Source organism: Rana temporaria, chromosome 6, assembly GCF_905171775.1.
Source record: "Rana temporaria chromosome 6, aRanTem1.1, whole genome shotgun sequence".
Taxonomy (NCBI): domain Eukaryota; kingdom Metazoa; phylum Chordata; class Amphibia; order Anura; family Ranidae; genus Rana; species Rana temporaria.
The window spans coordinates 78,239,610-78,265,057 of record NC_053494.1 but is presented as its reverse complement, the minus strand read 5'-3'; the positions used below and the strand labels follow the sequence as shown (position 1 = coordinate 78,265,057).

Below are 25,448 nucleotides of genomic sequence, written 5' to 3'. Positions count from 1 at the left end.
GCCCCTTTTGAGGGCAACGAGTAATCTACCAGATTACTCTTCCCCTCACGGCAGCGCCGTTCCCATTACTTGGGCGGCGTTACCGTAATTACACCTACCTTTGACTCAGCCTCGCCGTCGGCCATTCATTATTAAAAAAAGCGCGCCTCCCCCTCTGACTGTCCCGTCCATGATAGGCGGAACACTAATTTTCCCAGCAGAGCCTCTGTTTACTGTTCAGCCTATCACGGGTGCCTTCTCATCCTCAGCCTCGGACGAGAGGACATCCGTGATAGGCAAAACTGTTCCGCCTATCACGGTCCTGATACAGCCTGAGGAGGAGTCTGGCACCCTACATGCATCCCATACTAGGGGGGCGGTGCCACAAATGGATCGGTCGTTCCTGGGGAAGATGCATGACATCCCTTCAGGAGGTGGGTCCATGACACCTTGCTAGGCATCACCAAACTGAGGACCTCCTATATGGTAAAAAGGATTTACTAAGTGCCAGGACTTTTTTTCTGCCGGAACTTGCCGGAACGCAGTTCCGCCACCTCAGGCAGCCCTCTCCTCTGCAGTCTGGCACATATAACAGAAGCCGATAGAGGAAGTTTTTTTATACCATTCACTTACTTCCTCCACCAGCTTCTGTATGCTAGGCATCCAGGTAATGTGCTCCACAGCTGACTGATCGGTGCCCGCAACTATCGTCATTAATGGGGGATTTCAGAGGCAGCTATCCCCGCCTGCTGTCTGTCATATCTGTGTAGCATGGAACCAAGTTAAGCTCTCTGAAACTCCTCCTTGGTTCTGTGCTACACTAATCTGACAGGTGGAGCTGCACGGAGGAGACTGCACAGTAAGCTGAAGGGAAAAAAAAAGCCTGATTTGACAGAACGGAAGTCTGCTCTCTGCTGCATGGCTCTAATACCAATGAAGGTGAGATAGCTGTGGAGGGAAAGGGGGAGGAAGGGGGGCTGGTTGTGCAGAGAGAGTAGAAACTAAAGTTGTGGATGTTCTGCAGAGGTCAGGGCTGGGGGGGGGGGGGTGGGTTAGATTGTGCATAGCTCCCAACTTTACCTGATTTGGAGGGACTGTCCCTGATTTGGAGCAATGTCCCTCTGTCGTCCCTCATTTTGGTCTGATCTATATAGTTGTATATAAAATGCACTTTTTATCTCTCAAAAAGTGTTTTCCAGCCCTAAACCTTTCATCAGATTTCTAAATTGCTGCATTTATAAATTCCATAAGCCAATATAGGAATAGTAGTGATTAAAAAAAAGCACTTGTGGGTTTAACCAATCTTGTTTTTTTGTACAATTCTCCTTTAAGGGGGCGTGCCAAGGGGTGTGTCTTATGCCTGCATACTTTTGATGACAGGTGTCCCTCATTCCCCTCTCAAAAAGTTGGGAGGTATGGATTGTGCAATGTGAGAGTTGTGAGCAGGGGAAAGGTGAGCAGAAGTGAAATGTGGAGGGGGAGATAGGCTGTGGATGGGAGTGCAGAGGTGATTGTGGGCTGGAGGTGTAAGCTGTGGATGGGGGGTGTGCAGAGGTGACATGTTGACAGAGGTTAAAAGAGGAATTGTGGATGGGGGGAGGGGACTGCACATGGTAATGTGAATTGTGAAATGTGGGGGCCAAGGGGGTGAGCTGGTTGTGGATGGAGGGGGATGGTGAACTGTGGAGAGTGGGGAGAGGGTGAGGTGAACTGTGGAGAAGGTGAGCTATGGGGGGGGGTGAACTTAGAAGAGAAGGTAACCTCTGCATGGAGGGAAAGGTAACCTGCGTGTGTGTGTGTGGGGGGGGGGGTGAGCTGTGGACGAGAGAAGAGAAAGTGACCTGTGGATGGGCAGGTGAGCTGTGGACAGGGAGAGAGAAGGTAAAGAACACTTTACTTCTCTCTCCCAATGAATGGCGGCATTGAGGGCGCGAATAGAGGTGGGTTTGGGGGGTAAAGGGGGCGGGGAGTTGACTGGGGAGGTTGGGTTCCTGCACCTATTCTCTGAGAAAAAAAGCCCTGCTAAGCGCTCTCTATCTGTATCGGGCTGTGCAGTCCTAGTCCGCCCAGGACACTCTCACCAACTTTGGTTGTAAAAGTTCCGCCCACTCACCCCTTGGCAACCCCCATTCTCCAATACAGTTCTTCTGTGCCCTATCACATGCCTATCACAAGCCAATCACAGTCCGGGAGTGGTTTCCCCGGCAACATTGTCCTGAAAACATCCCAGATCGGAGAAATCGGTGTGGGGATCCCCGAGAGAAAGAGAGAGCGAGGTTGACCGCATGTGATCCCTCCTACCCGGGAACAGGTCAGTGTGACACCCCGAGTGTGTATAGAGCCCTACCCGGACACCACTTCCATGGGTGTAAAAAGAAGCAAAAAGGTATGGACAGCCGCACTCCGAAAAGTGTAAAAAACAATAAAAGCCTTTAATCCAGTAAAAAAACACTGCACAAACAGAGAAACAGCAAACGGTGGGATAATATAGCTGACACGTTTCACATTGTTATACAATGCTTAGTCATAGCAGGGTGTCCATGGGTGCCCGGAGAACCTGGCTCTGATTCCCAGGGGAGCTGTCCTCTGACTCCCATTTTATGTTTTCTATAGGTGATCTTTCTGGCTCTCCTATAGGTGATCTCTATGGCTCTCCTATAGGTGTTCTCTATGACTCTCCTATAGGTGATCTCTATGACTCTCCTATAGGTGAATCACTGTGCCTGTAACATGCCTCACTGTGCCATCATACATGCCTCACTGTCAGTGAGGCATGTTACAGATGGCACAGTGAGGCATGTTACAGATGGCACAGTGAGGCATGTTACAGATGGCACAGTGAGGCATGTTACAGATGGCACAGTGAGGGGTCGTCTTATACAGTGAGTATATCCCAAAACCAAAATTTTAGCTGGAAAATTAGGGGGTCGTCATACGCCGGCAAAAAAAAGTCAGTTACTTTGCTGAGTAACTAATTACTTTGCCAATGTAGTAACTGAGTCACTAACTCAATTACTTTTTCGGACAAGTAATTTGTAACTGTAACTAATTACTTTTTTTAAGGAAGATGAGCAACACTGTCTGCGGGTAAGGCGTCATATCCTTTACCCGCAATGCCTCCTGGGAGCTTTTCTGCAGAGGTTTCCTCTGAGTTATCTCGGGATTTCCTAAAGCGCGACGCTGCTGGCTCGTCACATCAGGCTCCCCATCACAGATTGCTCCGGAAGTGACGTTACATCGCCGCCATCTTGCACAGTAATGATAGAGTGAGAAGGGTCAAGCGGTGTAGCAAGATTGCGGCGACTGGACGTTACTTCTGGAGCAATCTGTGATAGGAGAGCCGAATGTGACGTGACCCTGCCCGTTTAGATGGAAATCCGGAAGTCAACGTCACTGCTCGGAACAAGGAAATGAGTGCTTGTGGGCTTCACAGTGCCCACAAGCAAAATGGAAACGGCGCTGCAAAGAAAATATAAGTTCTAATTCCAGACGAAATTGGACAGCGGATGACTTTAAACAGAAGTGTGAGTCCTCTGTTTATACGCCATAAATAATTTAATGCCCCCCCCCCCAAAAAAAACGAATGGCCGCGGGAGATCCGCTTTAAGCAATCAGAAGAATTAAAAGAACAAGTGAAGTTTGTGCCCCAGGGTAATGCTCAAATGCCTAACCCTGAAAGTATAGAATCTGACCAAAATCTAATATCTGACTCTCAATCTGAAATGTGGGAGTTAGACAATGGAGAGGCATCAGAAAAAGAACCCTCATCTTATCCCAAGCCATCTGTAGAGCAAATGGGGGTAAAAAGTGAACCACCACATGAAAACAGGCCTAATCAGTTTTCTCTGGGATCAGAGGAAAAGACAGGCACCCCTAAACAGGACGCCTCAGAAATATTAGGATTTTTTGTACTCACCGTAAAATCCTTTTCTCTGAGTCCATGGACGGACACAGCTCCTTAAATATTGACAAGTGGGTTATGTTCCCTGTTTACAGGAGAGGACTAGGCAGAAACATGTTAGATCATTCAATACATGTTACATTAACAGAGTTGAACAGCCCCGCCCAGGGGGCGGTCCCTCCAGACATAACCCTCCTCATTGCAGCATGCAGCCTCAGTGCGTAACAAGCAGTACAAACCTAAAAAGGAGGGGTGGGTGCTGTGTCCGTCCATGGACTCAGAGAAAAGGATTTTATGGTGAGTACAAAAAATCCTATTTTCTCTTATCGTCCATGGACCAACACAGCTCCTTAAATCTTGACAAGTGGGACGTCCCCAAGCAGTGTCAAAAACGAGGGGTGGGAAATATATCAGTAAAACCAATTTTAACTTCACCCCAAAACAAGCAGAGCTCCTCAACGGAGGAGGTGCAACTTTAAACAGCCGCTGGCAAAAACTAGCGGCCGAAAAAAGCATCAGAAAATCCACTCACAGCAACCATGTAAATTCTGGAAAAAGCATGAATGGACCACGCCTAAAGTATGAAAGGCAACCTCCGTAGGATGCGCCGTCCGAGGATAGAAGAACAATGTGCTTATTCCGGCGAAAGGCCGAAACCACCTTCGGAAGAAGGCAAGGTCACGGGCACACCATCACCTAATCCTTATGGAGGATCAAGCATGTTGGCTCGCAAGACAAGACCACCAACTCAGAAACCCCTCTAACAGAGGTAAAGGCCACTAAAGGGGCCACCTTCTGAGATAGTGTCAAGAGAAAATCTCTCTGTTTCCAAAAGGAAGGTTCCTGAAGAACCGAGAGCACCAGAGTCAAAACTCATGGCGAAGAGATGGGCCAAGAGGGGAAAGTATATGACAAACCCCCTGCACACAAGAAAGGACCCACCAGGGAACGGGCTGCAAAAAGGCCACTGAAGGAACACAGCCAAGGTTGAAATCTGCCCCCAAACGGTGTTTTAAAGCAATTTTTAGATCCACTCCAAGCCGTGAAAACAGCAGGACCCTGGACACTGAGTACGTCCCTGGACATCACTCCATCCCTTCGCATCAAGAGATGTAGGCCTGCCAGGTGCATCGGTAGATCCTCCAGAAGAAGACTACCGTGCCCTCAGCATTGTTGAGATGACGAGTCAGACAGACCCCGGTCACATAAAGTCTGGCTTCCAATAGCCATGTTGAGCAAGTCAGTGACTGTACAACAGGAGGAAGTATGGGACCTCGAGACAGAGGGACCTCTTGCCCTGGCAACCGCCAGGGTACCTCCGCTACCAGGTGCCCGATATCGGCGTACCAAGGACGCCGAGGTCAATCTGGAGCGATTAGAATCATCAGGATCTCCTCAGCCTCCACTCTGTGGAGCAGCCGAGGAAGCAACTACAATGGAGAAACGGCAAAAAGTCACCGATACAGACCCCACAGGGCCACCAGCGTGACTTGCACGTCTGTACCAGATCACTAGACCTTGCGGTGGAGACGAGTGGCCAGGAGATCTATGCCCTGTGAGGCTCACCTCCTGCAAGGGAGCTGAAACACCCCAAGTATCACGGGCAGACTAGTACTTACCAAGGCCGAGATGCCGAGAGCAGTTCACCCTTGCGACTAAGCGCACCTCGACCCCTGGAGGTGAGACAGGGGAGGAAAGGCACAGGCTACCCAGCAGGTTCAAGTAGACTTGTATCAGGGTCTTTCTAGTGGACGAGCAGCTGTGTGGCTTGCTGGAAGAACTAACTCAGAGAGTCCAAAACCAGGCTGAGGGTCAAGCACAGGCTGGTAAGATAGTCCAAACACAGCTGGAGATACTGTGTAGGGAACACACAAGGCAAGTCCAGGTCACAGGCAAAAGGTCAAGGCAAAGAGATAAGAGGAAAAGTCCAGGTCACAGGCCGAGGGTCAAACACAGGAGATGAGCGGAGTCCGTAATACAAGCCGAGGTCAGGTCCAGGAGAAGATCAGCAGAGTCAGAGGCAATCCGGGTCACAGCAGGTAATCAAACACAGGAACAAGTCACAGGAAACAGAAAGCTGAAGACGAACGAGCAATCCCTCTGAGCACTTCCTGAGCTTTTATAGACAGCCAGGAAGTCATGCGATGCATGAGTGTTTCACGGTCAGCTTTGCTGCCATAGCGTTCAAATGAAAGTAGAACATGACTCTTCACAATGTGTTTCTCTGACACCACAGCACAAAGACCAGTCGCCATGGTCCAGCATCTGGCGACTCCAGTAGTCCGCCTACCGGAATACCTGATGGTAGACCAAAGCCACGGCCGTGGCGTTGTCCGGCTGAATGCAGATCGGACGACCTTGCAGCCTCCTCGACCACGAGGAGAAGCATAGCCTAATCGCCTAAAATAGGACGGTAGACAGCACCTGGTATTCCCAGGCGTCTCCCACCCAGGCCCGACCCTGGGTAGCTACCGAGACCAGACGAGAGCGGGCACATTCAGGGAGGTGTGGCCGTAGGTCCACGCAAGTCCAGCGACTCAGGGCCGACTGGACCCCCCATGGCATCCGTTGTAAACACTGACCCCCGAGTGTGGAACTGGGCATACAGTACCGCCTTGAAGGAGGCTACCCACAGGCCCCAGACCAGCAGGCGCCCGGAAAGAAGACTAATAGCGTGATGCCAACACCTTCACCAGGGGAAGAAGGGCCTTCACAACCGAGGAGTCCTGATCAACTCTAGATACTCCAACGCTGAGTCAGAACGTAGCATGCCCAGGATTTGAACCCTGGGTCGCACACATGGAGGGCAGGCTTGCTTCCACTGAGCTACACCTTCTGGCCTAAACGTTTAACACCCACCTGAATCTTCGGAGGGTCTGAATGGGAATAACACATCCACTAGGTCTGAGACAGAGGCTGCTCTCAGAAGAACGTCGTCCAAGTAGCCAATGAGGCAAAGCCTTGCTGTCCCAACAAAGTTAGGATAAGTGCAAGGTCCTAGCTGAAAACCCATGGAGACCCACAATAATAATAATAATAAAGTGGCAGCAGAGGTAGGGGATAGACCATCTGGTAGATAGAATGGGAACCTTAAAAATACTCTCATATAATGTACGGGGGTTAAATTCCCCCTTAAAAAGGGGTAATATTCTAAGAGAAATAAAACATCTTAAAGCGGATATAGTACTCATACAAGAGATACATATCTCGCAGGAGTCAAGACTCACCGACTAAACGGGCAAAGGGAGTTGCCATAGGTTTCGCCAAGGAAGCAAGATTTGTCCTGGGAGAGAGAAGAGTAGATCCTGAGGGGCGGTATCTCTTACTCAGAGGAAAAATAAATGAAGTGGATTATTCTATAGCAAATATTTACTGTCCAAATAAAAACTCTATAAGATTCCTCAAGGGGGTCATCAAGATGTTCATGGATTTTAGGATGGGCCGGATAGTTGTTGCAGGTGACATGAACCTCTGTCTGGACCCAGATGTCGACTGTACGTCACGTGTACAGCGGACTGGGGATGCACAAAGGAAATTACTTAATAAAAAAACTACATCAACTTCAATTGATAGATGTCTGGAGAATACAACATCCGAAAACACGTGATTATTCATTCCACTCCGCTGTACACGGGATGTACTCCAGAATCGATTTTTTTTAGTAGATCATAGTTCATTGGATGTAGTGACAAGTTCTGCTATTGGAATAACTACCCTGTCGGATATGCGCCTGTTTCAATTAATCGAAAAATCGAGGGAGCTCCTAAAGGTAACATCACATGGAGACTTAACGAGGATTTAATACAGGATGAAGAAGTCGCAGAAAGGATAAAACAGGAATTAGAATGGTATTTTAGGACAAATTGCTCAGAACACATGTCGGAATCATTAGTTTGGGAGGCGCACGAGGCCTATATTAGGGGCATACTGATCGCAATAGGATCAGCAAAAAAAAAAGAAAGTAAAAAGAAATACGATGAGTTATATAAAACTATGGACAAGAGAAAAGGGGAGGGAAATATTGGGACTTTAAATGAGGTGTATGAGTATAGCACCTCCATCCCTGGTTCAGAGATTAAAGGTAAGGGATAAATTGGGACTTTGAGTGAGGCTGCAGACAAGGTGCGGGTAATAGAAAAGGTACAAATTTAATATTCATAAGAGTGCAAAACATGTATCAACATACAGAGAACATGTAAATGAAAACATACATTTCAAATAAATGACATTAATTCATATTGTAAACACATAATATAAGTGCATATGGAGTAAGAGCAACAGGGGTGCGGCAATGCCTAGCCAGGTGCCACATGCTAGTCTACATGGAACAATGAATGCATGGAATTAATATATGTACAGATGGCATGTTAACAGTAATGGCGGAATAGTAAAATAAGTGAAGAACTGGTAAAAGGCATGTAAAATATCAAATATAATATCATGAGGGTACATGTAGCATCCATGCTATCCCGATCGTGTCTATGACACTCCTCAGGGGCGGATGCTTGGATAATCTGGAGAGAATATATAACAATTTATAAATTAGGATAAAGCATAATTAATGAGCTAATAACCAGTAGAAGATGGATAAGTGTCCACCTAGGGTACTCACATGGAATCTAGGTATATGAATGCGGTATGCATGGAGCCACGGCCAGAAAATGTCTGCCCCGGGAGCTGAGGCGGCATAGCAGCGCACACATGGCAGGGGCAGCAAGGAAAGCTCCCCAAACAGGGTAGCACAGGATCAAGAGTGCATATACAGCGTAGGAGAAAACCACAAGGAATAGCCCGCTGGAGCCTAGAAAAAATATGTGAACAAAAGGTAAGTAAATATTGGAGCCAATCAAAAAATAGGAAAAATAACCTAGTAATGGCATACAGGGCTCCCAGGCATCCGGACGGAAAAATGGTGTGGTATGACCTGTCAAGCTCAGTAGGCGAGAAGGCACTGGGGGGAGAGGACCTTAATATAGCCGCCCTATACAGGTGTACGCTTTCATGCCGTCAGCGTCACGTGGGCTTATAAGTGTCCTTATGGACACTTATCCATCTTCTACTGGTTATTAGCTCATTAATTATGCTTTATCCTAATTTATAAATTGTTATATATTCTCTCCAGATTATCCAAGCATCCGCCCCTGAGGAGTGTCATAGACACGAAACGCGTCGGGCTAGCATGGATGCTACATGTACCCTCATGATATTATATTTGATATTTTAAATGCCTTTTACCAGTTCTTCACTTATTTTACTATTCCGCAATTACTGTTAACATGCCATCTGTACATATATTCATTCCATGCATTCATTGTTCCATGCAGACTAGCATGTGGCACCTGGCTAGGCATTGCCGCACCCCTGTTGCTCTTACTCCATATGCACTTATATTGTGTTTACAATATGAAGTAATGTCAATTATTTGAAATGTATGTTTTCATTTACATGTTCTCTGTATGTTGATACATGTTTTGCACTCTTATGAATATTAAATTTGTACCTTTTCTATTACCCGCACCTTGTCTGCAGCCTCACTCAAAGTCCCAATTTATCCCTTACCTTTAATCTTATATAAAACTATCTTTGATCTTGAACAGACCCATAAACAAACAGGAGAGCATGAAGCGGAGCGTACTGTTATCCTAAAAGAGAGGAATTAAGAGATCTTATTGAATATGAAAACAGAGCGGCATTTCACAGACGTAAGAAAGAGAAGTATCAATGGGGTGACCTGTCGGGTAAATATCTAGCAAAAGGGCTCAAAAACAAACTTAAGGGTAATTTCATAGAAAGCATTCAAACGGGCAAAGGGGGTAAGGTACATACAACATCTGAGATTGCAAGAGTATTTCAAGAATACTATGGGAAGTTGTATTCGATATCGCAAGGGGACCCCCCCCCCCCCCCCCGAAAAAATTAAAAGGAGAAGTGATAATACAAAAAAAATCCTAAGCAACACATGTTTAAATAAAATACCTGAGGATAAAATTTGCTTTTTAGAAGAACCTATAACGGAAATGGAAATTCGTAACAATTTAAAGGAGTCACCAAAGGGGAAAAACCCAGGCCCCGATGGGTTAACGATTGCATATTACCTAAGGTTCAGCGACATTCTGGTCCCCAGGATGAGTTTTTATATAAATGGTATTGGTTCTAATTGGGATTTTCGCCGTGAGGCATTAGAGGCCGCGATCACAATAATTCCCAAGATAGGTAAAGATCCCTCCTTATGTTCTAGTTTTAGACCCATCTCGTTATTAAACGCGGATGTAAAATTGTTTGCCAAAATCTTAGCCGGAAGAATGAAGATAATCATGAAAGATTTAGTACATACTGATCAAGTAGGCTTTGTCCCTGGGAGGGAAGGTAGGGACAACAGCATCAGAACACTCCTGTTGACACAGAAAATAAAATATAGTAAGTCCCCAGGTCTACTCCTGTCTATAGACGCCGAAAAGGCGTTCAACAGGGTAGACTGGGGATTTCTACTGAACACATTGGAGTTCATTGGGATCGGTCCAAAAATGATGGGGTGGATAAATGCTCTGTATAAACACCCAACGGCAAGAGTCAAGGTAAATGGGATGTTATCAGGGACATTTGAGATGTTCAATGGGACCAGACAGGGGTGTCCCCCTGTCCCCTCTATTATTTATCTTATCTTTGGAACCATTGCTGGCCGGGATTAGAAATAACCCGGACATCAGGGGGATTCAAACAAATGATGGGGAACATAAACTCGCAGCATATGCCGACGATATCTTATTATATATAACGAATCCAACTATAACTTTCCCGAATCTATTAAAAACTCTTAAATTGTATGGCGATGTATAACATTTTAAAATCAATCCCCTAAAATCAGAAATCCTCAATATTAGCGTGAATGCACAGGACGTACGGAGATATAAGCAAGAGTTTCCATTTATTTGGAAAGATACCGAGATAAAATATTTAGGAGTTAATATCACATCATCCCCTGAGCTAATTTACTTACAGAATTTTATCCCATTATTAAATGATATTAAAATAGATTTAAAGAAAATTGCATCTAGACAAAGATCTCTACTAGGGAGAATAAATTGTTTTAAAATGTTTATTCTCCCTAAGATATTATATAAAATTCAAATGTTACCGAGCGTACTACCGGGAGCTTACTTTAAAATACTAAAACAGTTATTAAATAGGTTTATATGGCGGAACAAAAAAACGCGTATAAGTATGGAAATATTAATTAGAGATAAGGAACATGGTGGTTTGGGGGTACCTGATATTTACACATATTATATGGCTATTCACATGGCACGGGTGGTTGATTGGGTTAGAGATAACAAAGAGAAAAGGTGAGTTAGATTAGAAAGTTGTTCAAACAAGTCACTGTTAGGAAAAGAGATTTGGATACCGCCACATTTCAGACAACAAAATGCGCACATGCACACGATCACATTGGTATCCATGTCCATATGGGATAGGGTACACAAAAAGCATAGATGGGGCTTTAATTCCCCACTAATCCCTTTATTCGACACAAATTTTTTTGCACCAGGGAAAATAGGCCTGTTTGGTAACTGGATAAAAAAAAACAGATGCACAATTAAAAGACATATTAAAAGATGGCAAGATTCTTACCTACCAGGAATTAAGTAAAAAAAAAGAATTGTTTGAGCTGAACAGGTGGCGATATATGCAGCCGACGCATTTCGTAGATTCCTTCCCCTCCCCGCCAAGGTCAGATAGAAATTTGCTCCCTCTGGAGCGTTTGTGTTTAGCACCAAACGGAAGGGGCGGGATCTCCTCAATTTACAAAATATTGATGGGATTGAAAAATCCCGGTTTCCCTCCTTATATTAATAAATGGGTAGAGGAATTGGAAACGGGCAAAACCGAGTTAGAGGTCAGGAACATATTAAAAAAGACGCATACTACTTCAACTAACTGTGCATTGATCGAAATGAACTTTAAATGTTTAGCACGGTGGTATATAACCCCGGCCATAGCACACCAATATCAAGATGAAACCTCCAAATATTGTTGGAGGGGCTGTCGAAGTGGGTACTATGTCACATCTATGGTGGACCTGTCCTAAAATCAAAACATACTGAAATAACGTATTATTAGTAATTGAGGAAATTACCGGAATTAAAATACCTCCTGATCCATGGGTCTGTCTGTTCCACGGGACAGAAATGTCAACTAAAAAGTATATGAGAACTTTACTTCCCCATGCACTAGATGCAGCAAAGAGTTTGATCCCCAAACAGTGGAAGGACCTTACGAGCCCAACAGAGAGGAGCTGGCTTTGCAAAATCAACGATATATACTATGCTGAACAGCTCAGGTTCATGGGAGAGGAAGGAGAAGGAGGATTTAAATTAAAATGGCAGGACTGGGTTAATTATAAACTTTCACCGAGTTATATAGATAGGATGATATAGTGTAGGAAGGATAATGGGCAAAGGGAGATACAATATGAGATGGAATTTCGGAGATAGGGGTGGGTGGGAGGGTAGGGTTAAGGGATGGGACGAGGGTGGGATGAGGGCTTGTTCGGCTAGGGGAAATTAATGTATTTATTCACGTATTAAGTATTTTTTTCTCTTTTGTATATTTATTGACATATATTTAAATGCACTTTTGCAATAACAAATTTTTTTTCCAACCATGATGTGAACTAAGGAGACTGCGAATGAACGCAAATTGATTAAGTCTCCTGATAGTTCTCTGAGGCGGGGAGGGAAGGCTACATACATTGTCAGGATTTGGGTGCCGACGTGATCGGTTTATGCACCCAGGGACGGATTAGTCCCCCAGCTGGGCCTGGGAGGGTTGCCCTTAAATAATACACACACATAGGCCCGGATTCAGATAGGTTAGCGGATCTTTAGATCCGCGTAACCTATCTGATTTACGTTACGCCGCCACTATTTTTTGAGGCAAGTGCTTTATTCAGAAATCCCCCGGCGGAATTTAAATTCCGCGGCTAGGGGGAGTGTACTATTTAAATCAGGCGTGTCCCCGCGCCGATCCAACAGTGCATGCGCCAAATTTTCTCAGCGTGCATTGCTCCAAATGACGTCGCAAGGACGTCATTGGTTTCGACGTTAACGTAAATTATGTCCGGCCATATTCGCAAACGACGTAAAAAATTCAAAACTCGGCGCGGGAACGACGGCCATACTTAACATAGGATACGCCGCACATAGCTATAGCAGGGGTAACTTTCCGCCGGGAAAAGCCGAACGCAAACGACATAAAAAAAAAGCGCCGGGCGGTCGTTCGTTTCTGAATCGGCGTAAATGCTCATTTGCATATTAGACGCGTAAAAGATATGGAAGCGCCACCTAGCGACCACTTACACCTGTCGGATCTTAGGCATATCTATGCGTAACTGATTCTATGAATCAGTCGCATAGATACGACCGACCGGCCGGGCCTTAGAGATACGACGGCGTATCAGGAGATACGCCGTCGTATCTCCTATCTGAATCTGGCCCAGTGTGGTATGTATATTATGTAGGTGTATACACACATGCCTTTGGAGGAAACCGAGTACCCGGAGGAAACCCACGCAGACACAGGGGAGCAACAATGCAGGCTCCAGGCAGATCGGCATCACTGTCCGGATTAAACCAATGACTCTCTTGCTGCCAAGTAATGGAGTTAACCACTACACCACGTGTGCATAAAACCGATCTGAAACAGAAGCATTGGATAACACAAGGGCACAGCATTCAATGAAGCATCACAGACCTATATGAGGCCCTGGACCAGCTGGTGCTCCTCCACTGTCTGGTGCAAAATGCTCACTCCGTGAGTTGTATACAGCACTAGGGGTCAGGACTACTGCAAGATGCCGCCGAGCCATTCAAGAAACGCGGCCACAGGAAAATGGGCCGACCGCAATGTAAGCTGCGCCATAGCGCGGCTACGACAAAATGCTGCCAATGGGATTTTTCAATGTGATTGAAAAACCTCCCAAAAAATGGCGCCAGCGCCGACTGAGACCCCCAGAGTAGTGGCCACAATAGGCCGCAAGTCAGACCATGGTAAACATGGAACGGGTCAGTACTTCGGATCTTCTATCCGTCAGATCCATACAAGCGGGGGTTCCCGCAAAGGGAAGAGTGGTCACCTATACATGACACCCGAGGGTCCACCACTGGAGAAGAAGCCCACCTTTTGAAAAGGCTCTCCTCAAAGGGGCACTGAACACCCAGGGACTACAAAAGCCTCAGCGGCTGTTCTCATTCCGCCTCTTAGAAATTATCAAAGAAGGGCACAGAAGGAAAAAACCTACACAGAGCGGTCTGATTTGTGCGATCCAAAAAAGACAGAGCCCTCGGCGGAAACACCCAACCGCACTATTCAGCTTAAGAGAGTCCTTGCAGCAGTGAGAAGCGCACCCATAAATGCCTTTTCCTGCTTTTTTTTACTACCCAGGTACCTGATTCCATGGCTCCACAACAGAGCATTCCCAGGGCATAATGGGGGAAGGGGCACTCTTTTTACCGCCCGTCCACAGTCCATCCCCACCCTGGCACAAACGTGTCAGGACTAAAAATAAAACCTCTGTGAGAATCTCCAGGTGCTAACGCCTGCTGCCACCACCTGGGGAAGACCCAGATACTGACTCCAAATATTAATAATATAACATAGTGTGTATGTATTATATGCACACCTGTCCTTACAAATAAACAAAAGCTCCTAGAGCCCTATTCAGGGCTCTCACCCACTTGCCTGCGCTGATCAGAGGTACCCAGGGGGGGACTCACCTCAGGAGGAGACTGCCCAGCGCTGCCGTCCGCACCTGTGTGCCAAATGGCGGCAAAATGCTGCGTTTAAACAGGAAAAGCCTCTAGGGCTTTTTAACAGGGTGAAAAAACCCTCACAGGAAAGACCCATACAAAAAGAAAAAAACACAGGCCAGATAACACAGTCCCCTCAGGAAGGCCCCCTGACAGTGGCAATGTTAGCAATGCAGCAAGGGAAAAGGAGCAGGGAAGGGAGGAGAAGAGGACCCCCAAACCCCAGGAATGCCAGCCGTACCAACCCACCGAAGCGAGAGGGACTGTACTTACCCGTCCGAGCGAGGACTCGCTGACGCCTTCCTGACAGGAACTACAACACAATGGAGGTAGCTGACGGCCCGGTCCACTGTGAGTGAGACAACACCACAGACCAGTCATATGTGGACCTCGGAGCAAAGCTCACCGGCCACCCCAGGAGTCATGAGGTATGGGCGTGGCAGACCCAGCCTCTTTGCAACGGGTGTGCCCACCCGCCTTTCTGGTCAGACTGAGTAGACAAGGATCTGTATTATCCAGCCTGTCTCTCAGCCGACAGTTGAAAGAAGATGTCTTCAAGAAAAAGTAAAATAAAATAAAATTTCTCCTCAGGGCGCTGGGCCCAAATGGAGCCATACGCCCTTCTCCTTGCTAGGCAGAACGAAACTGAGGCTGCATGCTACAGTGAGGAGGGACCACCCCCTGGGCAGGGCTGTTCAACTCTGTTAATGTAACATGTATTTAATGATCTAACATGTTTCTACCTAGTCCTCTCCTGTAAGCAGGGAACATAACCCACTTGTCAAGATTTAAGGAGCTGTGTCCGTCCATGGACGATAAGAGAAAATAAAATTTTTCAATTATGCTTTCCCAGTCTTTGAGGAAGAGGGATCCATGTGCGTTATTGACCACATCGAGGCCTATGAAAATACCTTATCAGCTTTAGGCCTAGACGATGACCGGTCTAGGATTAATTTCTTACCGTGGGTATTTGAAACCAAACACTGTAGATTCTGCAAATCTTTAAAAGGTCTGTCTGGTACTTCATGGCAAGAAATTAAACACCGCTGTCATCTAGAGTTTGGCCAGTACAAAAATGTTACAGCTGCTAGTGCGGCTATACAAAATCTGAGATGTGCCAGTAATCAAAGCCCCACGGAATTTTTGGCGGTGCTCAAAAGTGCTTACCACATAGCAGAAAATTTGCCAGATTACGATAAACAGAGTTTAAAATCCATATTCTTTGAGGCCCTACCTACCCACATAAAAGTGAGTTTAGCAAAAGACTACAAAAGGGGGTACTCACTGAGTCCTTGGTAAAACAGAGTAACAATTTGTACTCTATCCACAAAACTGGTGAATACAAAGGAAGGCCTCAACCCATAACTTAAATTGTGGATGAAATTAATGTATCTCCTCAATTATTACGGTTTGAAACCCATAAAATGACATGTGCTGATATAGCCAGAGGAGATATGCCACAGAGTCTTCCCAGCGAAAGACCACATACCCCACCAATTAGAAGGGGGGAGCAGAGACACCCTTTAGAAAGGGGAAGCGGAAACCCTTTAGAGGGGAGAGCACAAAGACCACCTCAGGAGTACCACCCTAGGAGACCAGATACAAGGTTTAAGAGAAACTATAGGGTGTATCTCCAATGGGTCAAATTTAAACCTAAGGGTAGAAACCCGCACTATTACTGGTCCAATTCGCCCCGGGGACCAACACAGGTAAATAGGGAGCAACCACACCCCAAAATCCCCAGAAAAATAGGGAGAAATTAAGGCCCAGACAACTATCCCAGAATCAGGACAGTTGTGCCATAAGTCTGACAAACTGGGCCAGTAGTGCCCAGGAAAGTACAGAGACTGGGTCACAGAACCCTATTCTGATCAGCCTGTAGGCAATACAGAAACCAAAATAAAGCAAGTTATGGGTATATTACACGGTTTCATTGCTGTACAAAGTGTGAATCACATTTCTTTAAGGGGCAAATACTAGGGCCAGCCAAGGGCCACAGAGCCTTTAAAAGCGCCTGTGTTAAAATAAATCAGAGGAATGCACTAAAAAGGTAGAGGAGACAGAGGTTCTAACACCATATTTTTTTTCCCAGTTACAGTAGTAAGGATCCTGAAATCCCCAACGGGGATATTGGTCGTTAGATATTAACTGTTATCCTTTTTTTTTCAGTGGTCACTTAATTCCTCTGACATAAACAGGTCGCTCCAAACAGCTTAATTTCAAGAAGTCGCAGAAAACGATAATTACAGAGGATAACCGAATCCTAAAGACATTAATATCAGAAGGCCTAAAGTGGTTTGATATTTTGGTAACAGATGAGTCGCATAGGAGGAAGGCCACCACAGCCGGAGTACTCAGCGGACACCAAGGTGGTATAGGTACCCCCCAAGAGACCTAAAAGCACAGTTGACTCTCTGCCTTAAGGTAGAGGAGTTCATCCTATCTGGTGAGTGTGGAACCATATAGCCTCACAAGAGGAAAGTCAGCGTTTGGAGCACAGAGTCACGTGATGAAGTCACGTGATCGCTGACGATACATGAAGGGATGTAGAGGCAACCTTAAGTGATGCAGGCGAGCTTGGCGCTCGTGAATATGCATGTTTTGTTTACTGTTTGAATGTGAGTACCTTGTATACTTTTTATGCAATAAACGCAATTGTAGTTTAAAACATACTACACCAGGGCTCAAAATTTCAAGTCCTGAGCTACTAGTCAGGCCTCAAGGGTTACTCGCCACCAGTTGCCCCGCCCAACCTCTGCCCTGCCCCTAAACATGCCCTCATATATTGTCTCATGAAATTACACTTAAATGTTCTATGCAGAATTAAGTTATAAAAATATTAACAACAACTTTATCCATACCCAAAAATGCAGCCTGTGTCCGCCAGTGCAGCCTGTGTCCCGGTCCTCAGTGCAGCATGTGTCCCCAGTTCCAGCCTGTGTCCCCCCCCCCCCAGTTTCAGCCTCTGTCCCCCCCCAGTTTTAGCCTGTGTCCCCCCCCCCAGTTTCAGCCCGTGTTCCGCTCCCCCAGGTTCAGCTGTGTTTCAGCGATCGGGGATGAGAGGGAGAGCCGACACCGCCACCTGGCTAATTAGAGCACTGGGGAACATAACAGCTTTCATTACAATAGCTGTGTGTTTCCCCGCCGTGCGGCGCCATATACAGCAGCTCCCCCTTGTCCGGGGAGCTTTGATAGACAGATCACCATCCCAGGGTTGGACGGTGATCTGTCTATCAAAGTTCCCCGGACAAGGGGGGGGCTGTATATGACGCCGCACGGCAGGGAAACACACAGCTATTGTAATGAAAGCTGTTATGTTCCCCAGCGTTCTAATCATCCAGGCAGCGGCTCTCCTCTCTCTTCCCCTACGATCGCTGGGACAAAGGCAATACAATCCGGGCCGACGGAGGTGCTCCCCCCCCCCCCCCCCCCCGCTCCCAGGCAGCCCACACTCGCCCCCTCTCAAATCCACTCGCAAAATGCGAGCGGATTTTTTGAGAGCTTTACTACACTATCCTGGGATTCCTTTTACCTTCCCTGCTATCATATAAGCACAGCATCCGGAGACCCCTTACACCACATGCGTAACAGCCGCTCCCCACAACCAGGGATTACCCAAGGCACCATCCAGGCAGGGTGGATTACGCTGGATACACTCAGGCTTTCCTTATATGCTGTAACCTCACAGCAGTGAGGTAAGGGGCCATCCATTTACCTTAGCAGAAGGCACTGAAGAGCCATCACTCTGCACATTTGCACCTGAGTAGAAGGCACTGAAGAAGCATCACCTTGCACACATCACTTTATGTGCGATTGCACATTTTGGACTTTTTTTCTTTTCTTTTTGCATCACTTTGGAATTTACCATGTTCACCTAATGCACCTTTGGCATTTAATGCTTTTTTTACATATTTCACAGCAGATGTGTGTTTCAGAGCGATGTTATTTGCTCTTGTACTATTTGAAGTTTTTGTCCATGATTATTTTGCATTGTGTTACGTACCTCTTCAGCATTTGAGGTTTATTTGGACACTATAATGTTTGGCACGTTATTTAGTTTGCCACTTGCACAATATTTTGCACTTTGCACCTATTATCATTGCTTTTATGCTTGTGTGTTTTTATACTCATTGCTTTTATGCTTGTGTGTTTTTATACTTTTGCATATCATTTTATCAACAGCTCAGCACTACTTTTTATATTCATTACATACTGGGACCTTCCTGCTATCGGAACATCACCTGGATACACTTACAAGATACAGGATGAAAAGGAGCAAGCATGTAAGATATCTCTGTAATGATACATTATGCATTTCTAGTTGGTCTAATATATCCACAAGTGTGAAAAATAAAAAAAATAAAGAAATAGAACAATATAACATACACAAAGGGTATCCATATGTGCAATTGGATACGGTACTGAGGGTCATGGGTATCCCCACATGGGGGTCATCTCTTTCAGGAACTGAGAAAGTATGTTAGGCGACAGACAGCCCAACAGTCAACCCTCCAAAGGATGGTCATGCATCAGGCTGTAATATATGGGTGAGCATGTGTGATCACAAAAAAACAAATTGGGACTGTAAAAATGTAATAAAAAAATGTGATATGTGTATTAAATAACAGTGTGTGAGAGCCCTATTAGATAAAAGGGAAAATGATGCATGAAAGTGTATGAAGTAGACCAAATACCAGGAATCCAACACCCAATGTTGCCTGAAATAGGTAAAAGGCAGGGGGTTGACAAATTTGCTTGGAATCTAGGAGCCAGCTAAAAAAGTTAGGAGCCAGGAAAACGCACCCCGTCCCGACAAGCTTACGCGTAGAAGCGAACACATACGTGAGCAGCGCCCGCATATGTAAACGGTGTTCAAACGCAATTTTGAAGCGTGACATGTTGGGTATGAATTACTTGGCGTAACATTATCTTTTCATAATATTAAAAAAAAATGGGGATAACTTTGCTGTTGTCTTATTTTTTAATTAAAAAAAGTGTGCTTGTAAGACTGCTGCGCAAATACGGCGTGACAGAAAGTATTGCAACGATCGCCATTTTATTCTCTAGGGTGTTAGGATAAAAAAATATATAATGTTTGGGGGTTCTAATTAGAGGGAAGAAGATGGCAGTGAAAATAGTGAAAAATGACATTAGAATTGCTGTTTAACTTGTAATGGCTTAACTTGTATTACCAACGGCCACCACCAGATGGCGCCAGCTCACATCTGGTGGTAATTAACTTGTATATACCAACGGCTCACCACCAGATGGCAACCAGCTCACAAAAAAAAAAAATTTTTTTTTGTTGCCCACCTTCCAAGCCAAAGTCGTCAGGACACTATTTTCTAGTCGCCATGGCGACCTGGCGCCCGGGATTTGTCGATCCCTGGGTAAAAGCATAGTAGGTACAAAGTAAAGGGAAAGAAGGAAAAGCGGCTCCTTCTAAGCGTAGCAGATGAAAATTTATTTTAAATAGCAATGATGTAAAAAAGACATACAAAAACGGGTATTATAATCAGGCATGATGGTCATCCGCGAAAGTCCCGGTAGGAGCAGTCGTCACTCGTGCTGAAATGTAGCTGTATCCTTGCCACAAGTGGCGGTGGGGACCCGAACACTCTCGGAACCAAAGAGAAGGGAGCTGGTTTCCACGGTGTGCTGCAGTTCTGACGTCACTTCCGGGTGCGAGAGGATGCGCGCGTTCAAGACATGCATGTCTCTTCATCAGGCATTGTCGTGGCCATATTGGTGAAGGGCAATATAGCCACTGATCGGCCCGCCATTACACTCCTATTGCAGGATCATTGTAATGGAAACGAATGCCACCCACAGCAAATACATAAAGTAATGACCCAAAATAATTAGATCCCTAAACGGCCAGACTACTAATGAGGAAAAAAAACAAATATTTACATAAACCCATGGTAAGGGGGTAAAGATTATCCTGGCAAACATAGGTGAGAACACACAATATCGCTCAATACGAGGCGCGCATAGACAGAGCCACAGGCGCATATACAGATGTCATATTGTTGCAAATCTGCAACACAAACCTCATACATAATTATGACATGATACAGATAGTATAGTTTGTATTCATAATTAGCTAAGGTCGTACATGAGATAGGACATATACTCATGTTGTTACCACCCAGTATTATCTAATAGGACTAATCCATATATAAAAAGGATAAAATAAGGAAGAAATAATTAGTCTATGATGGTGACATCATCAAAACCAAAAAATGATATACGATAGTGTAAAAAATGTATTACATATTTAAAAAAGGTATAAAAATATATATATATATATATATATATATATATATATATATATATATATATATATATATATATATATATATATATATATGAAAAATAAATAAAAATATATATAAAATCTATTTATAAAAGTTAAAAAACGCCATAGTATAAAAGCAGGTATAGGGAGGGATAAGTTGCGCTGATAAAGTGAAAATTGAAAAAATGATATTCAATGTTGATAAAACCAAAAAATGAAAGTCCATAAAAAGTCCTCAGAATTGCAAGGAATGTAAATCGTGAGAAAATAAACAATGCAGTGAAGCTAAACGTAACCACCACCGATGAAGTTAATAAGGATGTGTGCTTACCAGAAGGCAAGCTAATTGAGCTTGCGGCTGAACCCCAGCCAGGGCCTTTAACATGGAGCTGATGTCAACATCAGAGGTGAGATTCCTCCCAATTGATGAAAGAAGTGTGGGAATTCAAAGAAAAAGAAACTCACATAGTGATGTACCGAATGGACTGAGAAATACCATATGATAGCACACTGGAAGAAAAGAACCACCACCGATAGGGAACACCGTAAAACTTATGCGCTTACGAGACAGATACATTTAATTGGCTTGCGGCTTAACCCCAGCCAGGGCCTTTACGGAACTATCTCCAACCTCATAGGATCGGGACTCCCCCAGTTTCCACGGCAACAGTTAACCACCGAAAAAAATGAAATGAATCCAACAATAGTGACGTACTGTAGAAAAGTGTGGTTTAATAAAATAAAAATTACACTTACAAAAGATCAAACGTTAAAAAACGGAAGCCGGCCGGCTATGTACGATCACCCGTCCTTGTGGACTGGAACGCTACGCGTCAGAGCGTCTCCTACCCGACGTACGTTTCGTCAAATAATGACGTCGTCTGGGGAACAGGCGATGCACTGACGCATCATGTATAAAAGCAAAAAATTAAAACCGAGCCTCGCTGTGAGAAGCGGCCTCCCGGCGTCACATGATGTGAGCAAACCAATCGTCAGGAGCCACGACCCGCACCGAGACCCGGCCCTAATGTAAACAGCTACGGTGACCCATAAGGTCCCATTTTGACAAAAATGACATATAAAAAAGAGCAAACAAAGCCTCGAGCTGAGTCAAGCAATCCGGCTATGCCCTCTAAAGCATATTTAATAAGTAGGGGAGATATGAACAAAAAGCTAATGGTCACTCCTAAATTAGAAGAAGGTCACATTAGAAAGGAATTTTGTTAGCATCAACCGATATTGATGATAGTTAATGATGAGCTGAACCAAGATAATTTACATTGGATCAGAATCAAGGCAATAATATATATTAATAAAAATATATATTTAAAAATAATATCAAAAGATAATATTATGATATAAAGAATAAACAAAAAATGGAAATAAAAATAAAAAAATTAAAAATTAAAAATGACCACTGTTGGAGACAAAACCTATATTTATGATGAGTATAGAAAAATCATATTCAGGTTTGTATCCAAAATTGGTTAGCCTTGATGGCTATATGGCAAAAAGAAAACATTATTGAATGGCATTTTACATATAAAAGGATAATAGAAAAAACCTCCAAAAATACATACAAACTCACCCCATTAGAGTAATGTAGTAATAGGAAGCCCATGCTTGACTCAGCTAAAGTTCACATATTAAGGGGAGTCAGAAAGATTAGGAATTATCTATGAAGGCATTTACATCGACTTCGATGTTGAGTCCATGAGGGGTGTAACATTTTACCCTGTGTATCCAGGCCATCTCAAGTTTAGAGATGCTTCTCACTAAAGAACCCCCTCGCCAGTGTGGAGTGTATTTATCTATACCTAGGAAGATGGTTTTAGAAGGATTTTTATTGTGGGCCAAAAGGTAGTGCTTAGAGACTGAATGATTGGTGAAACCGGTTAGAATATTAGTGATGTGCTCATTAAGCCTAACTGATAAGGGTCTTTTAGTTCTACCAATATACTGAAGCCCACAAGGGCATTGGAGCAAGTAAACAACCCCTTCAGTGGAACAGGTTTGATTTTGAATTCTTGTGATGTGGACGTGGATGTAAAACTGTGTGTGCGTCTGTGTGTGCATCCATTAAGAGAGCACACACGACAATTTCTACATTGATAGAAACCAGTGAAGGAATTGAGAAATGTCATCCTAGTGGGAGGTGGTTCTAAGACATTAGGGGCTAGCCTATGTCTAAGTGCTGAAGCCCCTCTGAAAATCACCTGAGGAACAGGGGGTAAAGTGGAACCAAGTACAGAATCATTCCTCAGGATGTGCCAGTGCTTTTTAACAAGGTTCTTAATACTGTAGTGTTGAGCCGAGTAGGTGGTTAAAAACGGTACCATTGATAGATTTTTCTCCTTAGGGGGCCTGATAGTCAGAAGATCATTCCTTTAACTTCCTCAAGAGTAGCCATAAGGGAGCTAGCTGTATACCCTTTCTCCAAACATCTTTGGGTCAGGATGGTAGATTGATCAAGGAATTCTTGGTCACCAGTACAATTACGCTTAATTTGTAAGTATTGGCTTTTATGCACAGATTCCAACCAGGATTTATGATGACAACTATCTACTGGTATGTACGAATTACGATCCGTGTTTTTAAAATGAGTCGAGGTAATATACTCCTTCTGAGAGATGGAAATTTTCAGGTCAAGAAAATTAATGCTAGACTGGCTAGCCTCAAAGTCAAGGTGTATACCTCTGGAGTTGATGTTCAGGGACTCCATAAAAGACTGTAAGTCTTCCAGAGAACCATCCCATAGGAGAAGGATGTCGTCGATGTACCTCCTCCACAACTTGAGTTGGGGTTTCTGGCTAACATAGACGACATCCTCCTCCCATAAGGCCATGAAAAGTTTAGCCAGACTGGGGGCATATTTATCCCCCATTGCGACGCCTCTATCTTGGCGATAAAACTGATTTTGAAACCAAAAATAGTTCCTTGACGCGGCAAAATGAAGCAACTCCAAAATAAAACAGATCTGTTCATCCAGCAAACCAGAATCTCGTCTCAAATAGTATTCTACAGCAAACAACCCCAAATCATGTGGAATTATAGTATATAGCGATGTCACGTCTGCTGTGACAAGCCATATATTAGCAGTAGGTTTAAGGTCTGACAAGATATTGATAACATGCCGAGAATCCTTAAGGTGCGATGGCATAGTGGCCACTAAAGGTTGGAGAAAAAAAAATCTATGTACCTGCCCACCCCGGAAGTGAGGGAATCTATCCCACTCACTATGGGGCGTCCCGGGGGGCAGGTCTGATTTTTGTGGACTTTAGGAAGGTAGTAGATTATTGGTGTCTTAGGGGCTGAAGGGATAAGGTAGGCCTTCTCTTTTTTTATTGATAATTCCTTCTTTGAAACCCCTTACCACAATACGTTCCAATTGGTCTAAATAGGAACACTGTTGAGGATAACTATTCCACCACTCTTATCAGCGGGGCTAATGACAATTTCTTGATTGTCACATAGGGAATTGAGGCCCGCCTGAAGGTCGTGGTCAGTTCTGGTTCTTTTGATAGGGAGTTTTGATAGGGAGTTTCTCAAGGTCTCTAAGAAGAACATCCCTGAAAACCTTTATGGCAGGAGCCATAGTACCCGAAGGGTTATACAGGGAAGCATTTGATAGTCCCGTATGTACAAAATCACCAGATAAATTCTGATTGTTGGTAATAGGGTTAGAAATCATATATCTTTTAATATGAATTTTACGTATGAATTTATGAATATCCATATATGTCTCAAACTTGTTGAGTTTGCGGGGTAAAGCATATTTTAGACCTTTATCCAAAATTGATTTCTCTGCCTGACTCAAAACAACAGTGCTTAAATTAAAAATCCCTGATCCTGCTAGAATTTTTGTCTTTTTGATTCGTAGCCTTCTCCCTCCTCTGATTCTTCTCCGGAGTCTCCTGCACGTTTGACGCCCTGGCTGGGCCTGTGAAAACCACACTGTTGGGAGCGTCAAGCCGGAGGAGCCCTTACTGATTTGGGAGTATGAATTATTCCCTGAGTCGGTCGAAAGTGGCTATAGGTATGCTACTTTTGTGACGGGGTAGATAGTATTGTTTCTCCCATAGTTCTCAGTTGGTCCGTCCTTATCCCGAAGGGGATAGAAACGGTTTTGAATGTCAACCCGATAGGAAAAATCCAAATTATAACCATAATTAGGTGGCTGAAAATATGGTGGGCCTTGAAGGGGAGGGAAAAAAAGGAGGTGGTCCCCCTGTATATTGTGGGTATCCCTGAGGCCGCACTTGAGGGTGGTCGCCCCTGATTGGGATACGACTGATTATGGGGAAGTACCCCCGACCTCTACCTCTCCCCGGACCTTGGATAGGTCTGGAATTTACGTGGAGGAAGGGGTTGTTGATGTTGTTGTGAGGACCACCACCTCTCCCTGGTTAGGGGCCCTAAAAGGAGAGGAATGTGAACCCCTTCTAGAGGGGGCCTGGAATGG

At 44.7% G+C, this 25,448-nt stretch overlaps 1 protein-coding gene across 13 annotated transcripts in view; it reads right to left on the bottom strand.

Annotated features, from left to right (window-relative positions):
• Positions 1-25,448, bottom strand: part of CLEC16A (C-type lectin domain containing 16A) — a 1,403,906-nt gene that overhangs the window by 138,822 nt on the left and 1,239,636 nt on the right. The window contains exon 25 of one of the 13 annotated variants that reach the window (XM_040358539.1): positions 8,485-8,681. The exons of the other annotated variants lie outside the window; for them this stretch is intronic. Within the exon in view, the coding sequence (XP_040214473.1) occupies positions 8,500-8,681 (182 nt within the window). The 3' untranslated portion in view covers positions 8,485-8,499. Of the gene's footprint in view, positions 1-8,484; positions 8,682-25,448 lie in introns of those variants that run through there. 13 annotated transcript variants of the gene reach the window in all.